Raw genomic sequence first — 13,684 nt, 5'->3', positions numbered from 1 at the left:
TAGACATGGGATATTATATATTTGAAAATTGCCGATCTACAAGCTCACAACGCTTCGCGACCCATTGTGAGCTTGTAGATCTGCTATTTACAAAAAAATCTTGAGGGGGAAAAAGTGCAAAATGTGGAATATTTTTGACACATATTTGTTAGGGGCTCCCTGGCACAAATTATAATTTCAGATGGGGGTCTGTGGAAAAATACATGAACATGTTTGAGAACCACTGGTTTAATTAACAATCAAAACATTTGGAAACAAGCCCAAATATCAACTACATTTTAGAAAGAAGCCGCTTACAATAAGCAGACATGGCATCACTGGCATGCTGTTTGTATTTTGTTGTTGGAGATCACACCCACATGCAACCTCCCCTCCCCACAAGGAGGCGCAGTGCACCAAAGCATTATGGTCAATGTAGTAATGCAGCTGTCCAGTCAAACCCTAGTCAAACACACAGATTTCTTTATTTTTCTGCCCATAGGGTGCAAATTTTAAATTGTGCTACTGTTATCTACTACAAATACTATTACCATTGAGTGATTGTAGTTTCTTCCAGGGGTGAAATGCTCCTTTAACAGTGATGTGTGATAGTGTCCTGATGTTTACAACGATACCAGGCTTAACAGTGATGTGTGATGCTGTCCTGATGTTTACAACGATACCAGGCTTAACAGTGATGTGTGATGCTGTCCTGATGTTTACAACGATACCAGGCTTAACAGTGATGTGTGATGCTGTCCTGATGTTTACAACGATACCAGGCTTAACAGTGACGTGTGATGCTGTCCTGATGTTTACAACGATACCAGGCTTAACAGTGATGTGTGATGGTGTCCTGATGTTTACAACGATACCAGGCTTAACAGTGATGTGTGATGGTGTCTTGATGTTTACGCGTTGTCTGGTGGTTGTGTGTCTTCTTGTCCTTTATAGACCAGAAACACCTTGTTCGTCTGTTCAGTCCCTAAAGCAGCCACTGAGGAGGCTGTTAGGACTCACTTCATGTGAGTACAACAGAGCTGGTGTGTTTATGAATATTCAGACTGACACACACACACACACACACACACACACACACACACACACACACACACACACACACACACACACACCCACACACGCACACGCACGCACACACACACACACACACACACACACACACACACACACACACACACACACACACACACACACACACACACACACACACACACACACACACACACACATACACACAGAGTTGAACTCTAGTGTAAAACACCACAGAAACACATTAAGGGGGTGTAAGTGACTGTTCAGTAACGGGGGTCTCTAGAGCTTTTTAATGAAAATACAGGTCGGGATAACAATTTGATCCAATCAGGAGAGAGAGATCTCATACAGGATAAGCAAGTGAAATTAAAAGTGATGAAACAAGCTGAACAATGTCTAACCCACCTGAACAGTTTTCTGTTTACTGGAGAGGCTGGGAGACCCCTGTTACTGAATAAACACTCTGTATCTATGAGTACTGTTAGAATATATAGAGATTTTATAAATGTATTAAATATATACTTTTAGTTTAAACCAAAAATATCACTTACAGCATGTTTTAGTATGTAAATCAGTGGTTCTCAACCTTTTTCATGTCAAGGACCCCCAAAATGATATGTATTTGGTCGCGGACCCCCGTCTCAAAATATTTTGTTCCAGGGACCTCCAGAAGCAAAGATTTGAGTTACACAAGTTTTCACGATGCTAAAAAAAATAGCAGATCTACCAGCTCATAGCACGGCACTTTGTATATCTGCTAGTTTTGAATAGCCAAACTACAAAATATGGTTAAAGTAGTTAAAATGCTGGGGACCCCCTGGTACTCCTCCAAGGAACCCTGGGGGTCCCCGGACCCCAGACTTTGAGAACCACTGATGTAAATGGTTTCGTCCTTTTTGCTTGTTTCGTACAGGGAGGCGTATCCAACGTGTCACGTGCGCGATGTGAACCTGGCGTACGATGTGAAAAAACTCATGCAACTGGATAAGGAGATGTAAGAAAGCACAGAATCACAATCACACATTTACCTGGACACGTTCAACCACTTAAACTCTATATACTTCTATGACCGGGGTCCTCCAGGGCTCTATACTTGGTTAGCTTTTTCCCCATCTACTGCGGCTGTGTCTAGGCAGTTCAGAAAAGCCGTGAGGAGCTAAACATGGACGTTTAACACTGTATGACACGCACGCACAAATAATCCAGGTCTGAAAATAAACAACCTACAAGCTCAGCCTGTAGTTTTTTTTCTAAATGTCCGCCTACTACGACACGCCCAGAATAGCGATGCCAGGGTTCATGTGGTTAAGTTTGGTCACATTATGCAAATGCAGGCAAACATTTGGGCGGCCGTAGTGAGTGGGGTAGAGAGGCTGTTTTTGGAATCGGAAGGTCACCGGTTGACCCTCGATGTGCCCCTGAGCAACATCTCGGGGGCACTAACGCCTAACATCTGCCACCTCTCAGAGCTACAGTAAATGAACACTCAGGACTGATATGAATGTTTTGACCTTGAAGGGCTGATATGAACCTTATTATCAGGACTCAGACAGGAAGCTGAAATACTGTGACCCTCAGTTGAACAAGTTAAGGTCGTGGGGTTGTACGACTAAGTATAAAATGGCGCTTGTTTGTTAGACTAATTGATTTAGATTATTATAAAAAAAATATTAGAATGTTTCACCGCTTCTCAATTAATGGGTTAATCAAAAACAATTATCAATTGAATAATTGATGAGAAGATAAGCCATAGTTGCATCCCTATTTTGTGGTGATATTTTGTTGTTCCTTTTTCCTCTTCACAGGACACGAGCGCAAAAAAACCTGCGCTACTACGAGCGCGTGCTGGAGAGGACGGGGACCCGCGAGATGTTCCACCCACGTCTGTGTGGCCACCTGTGTTGTTTCACCACCGGGCACTGTGAGGAGGTGAGATACCATAAAAACCGGACAGGCCATAATGACAGCATGAAAACATGAGACATATGGAGTATGTGTGGAGGTAGGTACTAAGTTGGTCCTACTAGCAGTGTGCGGCGCAAATATTGCTGATTGGTCCAGCTGTTCAGTGAGATTAGCTACTAGAAAAACAGACATACACACAACCAGACCTATACACATTCTGGTCAGGATACCACTTTCATCCAATTAGGAGAAAGAACTCAATACAGGGTGCAGGATAAACAACTAAAATGGAAACAAAAACTGGAACTCTATTACATTGAAGCTCGCTCTCTTCTGATTGGATAAAATTTGAATCTTGTCCTGAACATGCATTTTCTGTTTATTAAGGATCTGGAGATACAGACTGTTACTGAACAAACACTCTATAGCCATGATTACTATCACAATATACGTAGAGCTTTAAGTTTGCTTTAGCCCCAAAATAAATCTTCCAGCACTAATTAATTTAAGTAATGTGTGTGTGTGTGTGTGTGTGTGTGTGTGCGCTTGCGCATAGGGTGTGTGTGATGCGTCATGTGCAGTAGTGCGTAGAAGTACTTGTAGTCAGTGCATGTTGCATGTTGTGTGTTGCATGTTGCTCCTGCTTGCTACTCTCTGCTTTCAGCTACTGCCACCGGCTAGCCTCCTAGCGGGGGTGAAAAGAGGAGCCGAGTGCGTAAGCCTCCTCCTGCCGGTACACAGCCTCTCCACCACCAAGACTCCTGCAGTGCCTCCACGTGGCCACACACGGATACTGGGTTCCGCGAGGTCCCAGGCTAATCTGTAGGGGATCTCGGAGTAGCAGTGGACCCCAGAGGCACGACGTGCAGGCCCACCGGTGTGTGGACACGCCCTGGCGTCTGCCAACCACTGTCCCAGCTAAGGGTCAAAATGCATGGGCAGATGGGGCTCATAGCCTTGGATGGCAACCTGTCTAGGAGAAGGTAACTCTGAATTAAAACCGGGACTGCGAGGAGTTGCGCCCCACAGTCCGCTATCAGCATAGTAAAGCCAACCATGAAGTACAAAGTCATCCCAAATCCTATACTTCCAGCGGCGGGAGTCCGCAGGAGCATCGCGGCGGTCGGTGGTGCTGGTCCTCCTTCTGGAGGACACCATGACGACAGGACCTCAAACCCTGGGATTGCCCCAGGGAGGGTCCTGTCCGATCACAGCACCCCGTCCAATGCACTCATGCGTTGTCGGAGACCATTCGTAATGGGAACCTTCAATGCATGCACAGCAAGAGAAGAAGCGAGGTTGATAGAACTAGCACACTGTGCTGAGGAACGGGGAGTGGAGATCCTGGGGATCCAGGAACACAGGAGAGTGCACACTGACGACCGGATCGTGTACCGCAGAGTGGAGAGAAGCATGTTCATCTCTGCATCAGCGTGGCGAAACGAGGCCCAGGCCGCAACAGGCGGTGTAGGGTTAATGCTGGGTTCTCGGGCGCGTAAGGCTCTCCGTTGGGTTCACTACCACACCAACAGGATCCTGATCGCAGAGTTTTCGGGCAATCCAGTAACAACAGTGATAGTCGTGTACTCGCCCACCAACGTGGCACCACCTAAGGACGTGGAGGAGTTCTTTGAGGACCTGGTAGCAGCGGTCCGAGAAGTCCCAGCCCACAACTTCCTGGCAATCCTTGGGGACTTCAACGCAAGGCTTGGACCAGAGGACACACCCTTCCCTTACCACGACTCTACTAACCGCAATGGCGCCTACCTCACTGCCTTCCTCACAGAACACGAGCTACTGGCGGCAAATACCATCTTCCGGAAGAGGATAGGAAAGAGGTGGACCTTCCGAGATAGAGCCACTGGCACGCTGAGACAGTTGGATTACATCCTTGTGAGGAAGAAGTGGAGGAACTCCATTATGAATGCAGAACCATACTCCACATTCAGTACTGTGGGCTCAGACCACCGAGTGGTCTCAATGAAGGTGCGTCTGAGCCTCAGGGCCCCCAAACCAAGCCCCAGGATCCGGTATAACTGGAAAGCGCTCTCCAGCGACCCTGGCCTCCAAACCAGGTACACAGAGGAGGTGAGGAAGCGATTCCAGCAGCTGGATATGGGAGCGGATCCCAGCAGCGAATACATGCGTTTCGTTGCTGCCAACGAGGAGGCGACCAAACTGTGTGTACCCATGATGGAGAGAGTCCGTACTTCCCTGCGATCCAAGCACCCAGGGGTGGTAGCGGCACGGCGGAAGATGGAGGAAGCCCGTCTCATATTTGAGAAGGAGCCAACTGTGGAGAGACGTATGGAGCTGAATGAAGCCAAGCATCTTCTGTTCAGCACATACGACACCATCAAAGGGGAGGAGCTGATGGAGAAAGTGCAGAGAGTGCAGGAAGCGCAGGGTGACCAGAAATATGGAGAGGCCTGGAGGGTCATCAACGAGATGACTGGGAGGAAGAGGACCAAGGAGGGACAGGTCAAGGGACACAGCCCTGAGGAGAGGGTAAAGACCTGGTTCAGCCACTTCCAGAGGCTGCTGGGAGAGTCGGCAGAAGCAGTTGCAGAAGATGTGCCGCCAGTCCTCCCGTACCTGGAAATCGATGATGGTCCCTTCACGCCTGGGGAGCTCGCCAGGGCGAAAACCACAGTGAAAGTGGGAAAAAGTCCCGGTCCAGATGGCATTCCCCCAGAGGTCCTGAAGAACTGTGATCTCGACGACATCATTCTAGAGTTCTGTAACCTTGCCCTGTTGCATCGGCGGCCTGACATGTGGTCTCTGTCAAACATCATCCCAGTGCCCAAATCCGGGGACCTCTCAAAGCCGGACAACTACCGAGGCATCAGTCTGACATGCATCATTGCTAAAGCTTACAACCGCATGATCCTAAACAGGGTCCGGCAAGCAATTGACCCTCACCTGAGGGAGAATCAGAACGGCTTCCGAGAGGGACGAACTACAACAGCTCAGATCTTGGCACTTAGGAGAATGATTGAGGAGGTAAAGAAGGACAACCTGACTGCAGTCCTATGCTTTATAGACTTCAAAAAGGCATTTGACACGATCCACCGAGGCATGATGGTGAAGATCCTGAAGGCATACCGGATTCCTCCCAACCTACTCCGAGCAATAGAGTCCATGTACGCAGGAACAAGGGCCAAGGTGGTGACCCCAGACGGCAACAGCGAGGAGTTTGACATCCTGGCTGGGGTTATGCAAGGGGATACACTAGCCCCCTTTCTCTTCATTATAGTCCTCGATTATGCGCTCAGGAAAGCAATCAGTGGGCGAGAGCAGGAACTTGGCTTCACACTAACGCCAAGGAAGTCGAGGCGACACCCCGCAGTGGTCCTCACAGACCTTGACTATGCGGATGACATCAGTTTGCTCTCTGACAACGTGGAACAAGCACAAGAACTACTGAACAGGGTAGAGCTAGAGTGCGCCAAGGTCGGCCTCAGGCTAAACGCCAAGAAAACTGAGGTCCTCACCTACAACGTTCCACCAGAACATCAACCTCTGACTACAGCAGGAGGCACTGTGCTGAAAGAAGTCGAGGACTTCAAATACCTGGGCTCATGGGTCAACTCAACTGAGCAAGATCTTAAAGTGAGGAAGGCAATTGCATGGAGGGCCCTGAATGGCATGACCAGTGTATGGAACTCCAATCTCCCCCGCCAAATCAAACTCAGCTTCTTCTACGCGACAGTAGAGTCCGTTCTTCTCTATGGCAGTGAATGCTGGACCCTGAAACCAGCCCTTGAGAAGTCCCTGGATGGGTGCTACACCAGGATGCTGCGTGCAGTGCTTAACATCAGCAAGAGTGCGCATGTTACCAACATAATCCTGTATGAGGGAATACCAAGGGTGAGCGAGAAGATTGCTGTAAGGAGAATGAGACTAGCAGGACACTGCCAAAGGCACCGAGAGCTGCCAGCCAGCAAACTGGTGCTGTGGGAACCAACACATGGGCACTGGTCAAGAGGACGCCCCACACCAACATATATGGACACGCTCAAGAAGGATGCAGGAGCCCATAGCACCAATGAGCTGGCCAGATGTATGGAGAGTCGGGATGACTGGAAGCAACGATGGAGGGCTCGTCTGAGGACGACCTAGAGAATGAACAACACTATAGATGGCTAGAAGCCACAGTGTAAAAAGTAATCTAGATGTTGTTGTTTGCATAGCTTTGAATTGGTTGTTAACTTGTTTTCATCCCTGATTCATTCAACACCCCAGTAAAGTCCCGGTGTAATTTGAACTCTGCAGAGTGTACAAATGGAACCAAACAGACCTCTATGGAGTTAAATTAACACAGCGTTGCTCTAACTAGAGACTGAACACAATGGTCTTTTAGTGGAGTGTGGTGGTAATGAGGAGCTCATGCAAAATATGTCACACATGGATGACAATCTGTCTCTGTGCTGATGCTGCTGCTGCTATGCTAGCAGTGTGCTATTGTTTTCTTTGTGTTATCTACAGCAAGGGCTCCCAAAGCTTTCTGGCCACGACCCCCCAAATTAACCATATTTGAACTGGGGACCCCCCACCCTGATAAGCACTTGGAATTGTAGGAGTTGAGGCATTACATTTAGTTTGACTCGTTTCCATTATAGCAGATCTACAATGTTGTGAGCTTGTAGATTTTTTTTGTTGTTTCTTAATCTTATTTTTTCTTGTCTTATTTCTTATATTATTAGACAATTTAGCCAATGTTTGACCAGTATTTATAGTATAGTTTGCTGATGACTTTTGATGCAGTAATGGTCTTTTCTTTTAGGTATTTGAAAAGGTCTTAAAAGTCCTTTGTGTGTGTGTGTATGTGTGTGTGTGTGTGTGTGTGTGTGTGTGTGTGTGTGTGTGTGTGTGTGTGTGTGTGTGTGTGTGTGTGTGTGTGTGTGTGTGTTCTCTCTCAGGTTGATACCATAGACTATTACAGCAATCAGGTGAACCGTCTCATCAAGGAGGTGAGCAGGCAGAAGAAACTGGTGCCACAGCGCCCTCTAGGGATGGCCTATGTGACACTGCAGTCTGAGGCCATGGCCACCTTGTGAGTTCTGCTCTTGTTTCTCTGTGTGTGTGTGTGCAGTGGTGTAAAGTAACTAAGTATATTTACTTAAGTACAATTTTGAGGTATTTGTACTTTACTTGAGAATTTCCAATACTTTTACTTCTACTCCACTACATCTCAGAGGCAAATATTGTACGTTTACTCCACTACAATTATTTGAAAACTTTAGTTACTAGTTTGCCGCTATAAATCATTATATTATAAAACATACATTAACCACTTTAGCCCTATTTTATACCTAAGCTATTTGAAAATAGCAGATCTACAAGCTCACAACGTGTCGCATCGTGACGCGTTGTGAGCTTGTAGATCTGCTATTTTCAAATATGTCAGTACTTTTACTTTTGGTACTTTAAGTATATTTTGATGCCAATACCTTTTTCCTTTTATTCAAGTAACATTTTGAACACAGGCCTTTTACTTGTAACAGAGTATTTTTATATTGCAGTATTGATACTTTTACTTAAGTAAAGAATTTGAGTACTTTTTCCACCACTGTGTGTGTGTGTGTGTGTGTGTGTGTGTGTGTGTGTGTGTGTGTGTGTGTGTGTGCTCTCAATGAGGACATTATCACCGTAACTGTAAAAGCCAGGTTACAAATCCTTCCCACCAGACTCAACCTTTGCCACTGGTTACCCATGCACCTCATTGTCTGCAGGGCTTGTTACAGAAACCATGTCACACATTCTGAATGGCTGCTATGCCTATAAAGGGCTTTACATAGCACGCCACGACAGAATAGTTGATCTCATAACTAAGGACATATCTAAACGCATACAAGACGCTGTTACTTGTACCCCTGAAGGGTGTGTGGGTATTTTTTTTAAATATATTTAACCTTTATTTAACCAGTAAAATCACATTGAGACCATAGTCTCTTTTACGAGTGTGCACTGGCCAAGAGAAGAGGCTAATACATGTTACACAGCTCTGCCAGTAACAACAAATACATGACAAAGACAAACATATAACATCCGTAATACCAAAAACCTACTACCAGGGAGGCTCAGAGAGAGTCTAAATAGCTAACCAATAACAGACTAATAAAAAAGACTACCGTATTCTCCGCACTATAAGGCGCACCGTCAGTGCGCCTTATAGTGCGGATGCGCCTTATAATCCGATGCGCCTTATATATGTATCAATATTGGTTCCCTTGGTTTCCGCACTATAAGCCGCACCGTCAGTGCGCCTTATAGTGCGGATGCGCCTTATAATGCGGTGCGCCCTATATATGAAAATAATACATTTATTGAAGGTGCGCCTTATACTCAGATGCGCCTTATAGTGCGGAAAATACGGTAATAAGAACAATATATCGTGAAGCTACTAAGCTAAGATAAGTAAGATCACAGCGTTTGCTACTCGTCAAAGCAGGAGCAGTGGCTTGAGAGTGTGCCCATGGCAATCCTCTTAAAAGTCACTAGAGGGATCAAAGAAGCCAGTTTTGATCTGGTCTGTAGGTCAGTCCTCGACCAGGGCCCAAAAAACGCAAGGTCCATGATTTGCTGACTGTACATTTTTACAGCACCTTGTAATATTTGTTTGCTTGTATATCTCTTATGTGGACATAAATAAATGATAAAAAATGTGTGTGTGTGTGTGTGTGTGTCTGTAATAAAAACAGACATATCCCGGTTCTTTTGACCATATAATTGAATTTCTATCAATAAACAAATGCAATACAATACAATTTACATGTCAAACTCTTTACAAATGTATGGGAATATTATCCTAATTTTTATGTTCAAAACTATTCCTGGACTGGGCCTTAACCACATGCTGTAAATCCTATATACTTTGTTGACCGGAGTCCAGGGGTCTGTACTTGGCTCCCTCCTTTTTTTCCCTGTACACCAAAATCTCTTTGCTGAAAATAGCCGATCTACAAGCTTACAACACATCGCAACATGACTTGTTGTGAGCTTGTAGATCGACTATTTTTGCCAAACGTTCGCTATTATGACATGACCAGAATAGGGACGCTAGGGTTCAGGTGTTTAATGGGTGAATGGTTTGATTCCCTGCAGCATTCTGAGAGACTTCAACGCTCTGAAGGGATACGACGGCAGTGACGGAGCGGCCCTCTGCTGCCTCCGCAGGAAGCCCCAGCCTTCATCCAACAGTACAGATCTGAAGGTCAACAGCTGGAGAGTCAGCTACGCACCTCACCCCTTGAACGTGTTCTGGTAAGTTCTGCCCCCCACCCCCCAAAGAACCGGTTCTGATAAGCCTTCAAAGAGCAGGTCAACCCTATTTGACAGGCATCCCCCAGGGCTCTAAACTAGGTCTGCTAGAATTTCCTCTACACCAAAGCTCTTCGTCGAAAATAGCCGATCTACAAGCTCAGAGCACGTCGCGTTGCAACGCGCTGGGAGCTTATAGATTTTTTTAGATAGTTGCTAGTTTCTTTTCAGACATAAATTAGTATATTATGAAACATACATTAACCACATAAGCACTATTTTCAAACATTTTAATACTTTTACTTTTGGTACTTTCAGTATATTTTGATGCCAATACTTTTGTACTTTTACTCAAGTAACATTTTGAACTGAGGCCTTTTACTTGTGTGGGTGTAGTACCTTGGAATACTTAGTCTTCCCGGTGATGGATTGGTAGAATGAAACACTCTCAAACTTGAAGTTAGTTATATCAGTAGAAGTGGTTTATTCCAGCATAAGTACAGCACAGCTTAAGCAGTTACAGCAAACGATGTTGACTCTCAGGGCTCCCCAATCTCTCTGCCCGAAAAGGGTCTATCCCCCTAATATATCTGGGCATCACCATCCTCATTACACAGTTAATTTCATTCTCTCATCATACAATTATTTGTTATCTCTCCACTGTGTCCCACATGGGACCACAGTGTCGAACACCACCTGTTGTGTGCTTGCTTAGTTGTCAAGTCATCTTGACCTGACTCGTATCTTTTAACGAGTAATTGATCCTCCGTGTCGAGGCATTCCCCCTCCCTTATGTGTTCTTCTAGTTGTTTCTACGTTGTTCCTTATAGCCCTAAGGTTACTGGGCCACGAGCGCTCCTTGGTTGCCCCCTAATCAAGCGCCAACCAGCTGTGCTCAGCTGTAGACCTTGTTCGTCATACGCTGTCAGTAGGGATGCTCCTCTGCCTGATTTACCTCCCATTCTGGCCATATAGTATTCTTTTGGTTTACACCCACTTCTGGGCAGAGGAGTGGGCAGCTTATCTCGATTTACTGACAAATCAACTGGAACTGGAAATGGACTGGAACTGAAATGGAAGTCCACTTCTTCCAGTACCTTCTCTATTAATACAATTTAGTTTAGCAGGCCAGGGTCATAGGTCACGACCTTCTGCCCCCACATAATCCTTCCTCTAGACAATAATTTGTCTATCTCTGCCAGGTCGGGATTGCCAGGTCGGGTTGTCTATCTCTGCTAAGTATGGCTTTCACTTCATAAAATGCATAATGTGCAGTAAAAACATTCATATAATGCACTCAAGCACTCATTATTTGATAGATTCATATAATGCACTCATGATTCATATAATGCACTTTTAGTATGATGCACTTGTAAACTCTTATGATGCACTTGTAAACTCGTTTTGGTATGATGCACTTGTAAACTCTTAAGTAATACATGATTGTCCTCTCACTGTACTTTTGTAAACCATTCTACTTGTATCATAAAGTAGTAATAAATGAAATGTAATAATAAATGAAAGTCATTGAATGTATTAAGTAATGAATGAAAATCAATGAAATTAATAATTGAAAATACCAAGAAAGACTGTGATGGTTATACAGACTGATGGTTAATAATAAAATGATGCATAAAATAAAATAAAATGATGCATAAACATTAATCACATTTTCTTTTGCATGCAAATCTGCTTGTACGTGCAATGCTGCGTATTCTTTTCTTATAACAAAGCTTCCCGCTTCCCTCAACTAATATTTGTCTTCCGTACTCCGTCCCATAGTGCAAAAGCGATAGTTCAGAAAACCTTCGATGTGACAGTTCTTCCTGGTACCGATCGTACCCATCAATCATCCCTTCCTCTGTCACGGACACGTGACACTTAACTGTCCAGTATCCAAGTCCACTTGTGCTGTGCCTAGAAATACACCGCCAAGTATAGTTGTCCATTTCTACTGCGGCGGTACGGAAGTTGTTTTCCAGCCAGAACGCCGAGGAAATACATGTGCGGAGTTCGGAAGATGTTTCCCCAGCCGGAACTCCGTCATTATGGACATAAAAGAGAGGAAATGCATGTCTTAGTAATATATATATATCACTCTTTTTTTCTTTTTCTCTTTTCTTTTTCTATAACATACACATATACACATTATGATCACCTTTTGGGATTATATAATGATCACCTTTTGGTATTATATAATGATCACCTTTTTGGGATTATATAATGATTCTTCCTCTAATATTTCCCTAAACTGTCTTCAGAGTCCTTACTGGCTCAGACTGCGTACAGTCTCGCCCAGCCTGTCTCCACAAAAAACAAACTAAAATAACAAACAAAACAACAAACGTAATCCCCGAAGACCCCAGCCGACCAAGCCGTCTGAGGTTGGGAATCCCCTATGCTTAGAAAGAATCATTTTATCATTCTTATAATACCAGTACATATGTAGCTGTTGTACCAGTTTATATGTGTTGTATGTATCTGATGCAGGTTGATTTTGGGTTCTTACCCTTTTTAATTGCTTTCGTTGTGTTCGCTGTCCTCTCTGGCCTCTCTTTTGGTCTCTCCTGTCTCCTGGTCGTTGCGGGTCCCTCTGGTTCTGCTTGTCCTGTCCTTGTGGTCTCTGGCCCTTCTGGTTCTTCTGGTTCTGCTTCCGTCTCTCCCTCTCCCTGGCACCTGGGACGTGGTTGGATGCTCTGGAACACTGGTCATTGATGATTGCTTATCTGGAGCCTCATCGATTGTTCTTCCCTCGGTAGTGTCATTGCGTCTGTTGCTTTCTCCTTGACTGCTCCCTGGGCTGTTGGTTGGTCCCTCTGGGGGCACCTCTTCTTTGGACGTAGTATACTCTTCTTCTTTGGACGTAGTAGGCTCTTCTTCTGTGGTAGGCTCTTCTTCTGTGGTAGGCTCTTCTTCTTTATCCTCCTCATGCGTGGAAGTGTCTGATGCTCTTGTATACCATGTCTTCTGTTTTCCCTGGTACCATAGCCTTCCTCCCTGGTAATTCACATATTTTATTTCTGCCATCTCAATGTGCTTCTGGTTGATCCGGCAGTCCTTGAAGATGCACTCAGTCACATTTTTTATTTCTGCCATCTCAATGTGCTTCTGGTTGATCCGGCAGTCCTTGAAGATGCACTCAGTCTGCCTTTTCCTTCTTTCACCTTGTTTCTTGGCTGAGCTATTTGCTGGTTCGCTTGCTGGTTCAGTGCTTGCAGGGTAGTTTTGCAATTCCTTGCCAAAGCACTGTCTCTTTAAGACCCTCTGGTCCAGTTTTTCTTCCTCCATCTTCTCCTCCTTCCGTTTTTCTCCCTCCATGTTTTCCTCCATGCTTTCCTCCTCCCTGGGTGGGTATGGTCCCTGTTCTGTCTGGGGTGGTGTGGTTTCAGGTGTCGTTGGGTCCCCCTGGTGACAATCTTCTTGACAAACCCCAGCTTCCTCTGGGTTTTGTCGCTCACCTTCCTCTGGCGGTTCCTCTGGGTTT

General features: G+C 45.2%; 1 protein-coding gene across 2 annotated transcripts in view; it reads left to right on the top strand.

Moving 5' to 3' along the window:
- Nucleotides 1–13,684, top strand: part of LOC308103702 (CSC1-like protein 1) — a 63,094-nt gene that overhangs the window by 22,477 nt on the left and 26,933 nt on the right. For both annotated transcript variants that reach the window (XM_080453827.1, XM_080453826.1), the window contains 5 exons: nucleotides 934–1,004; nucleotides 1,946–2,026; nucleotides 2,838–2,961; nucleotides 7,860–7,993; nucleotides 10,045–10,203. In XM_080453827.1, coding sequence (XP_080309953.1) covers nucleotides 934–1,004; nucleotides 1,946–2,026; nucleotides 2,838–2,961; nucleotides 7,860–7,993; nucleotides 10,045–10,203 — 569 coding nt within the window. The remainder of the gene's footprint in view (nucleotides 1–933; nucleotides 1,005–1,945; nucleotides 2,027–2,837; nucleotides 2,962–7,859; nucleotides 7,994–10,044; nucleotides 10,204–13,684) is intronic.

This window comes from Gymnoscopelus braueri (genome assembly GCF_963280865.1).
Source record: "Gymnoscopelus braueri genome assembly, chromosome: 16".
Lineage (NCBI taxonomy): Eukaryota > Metazoa > Chordata > Actinopteri > Myctophiformes > Myctophidae > Gymnoscopelus > Gymnoscopelus braueri.
This window is presented reverse-complemented; position numbering and strand designations above follow the sequence as displayed.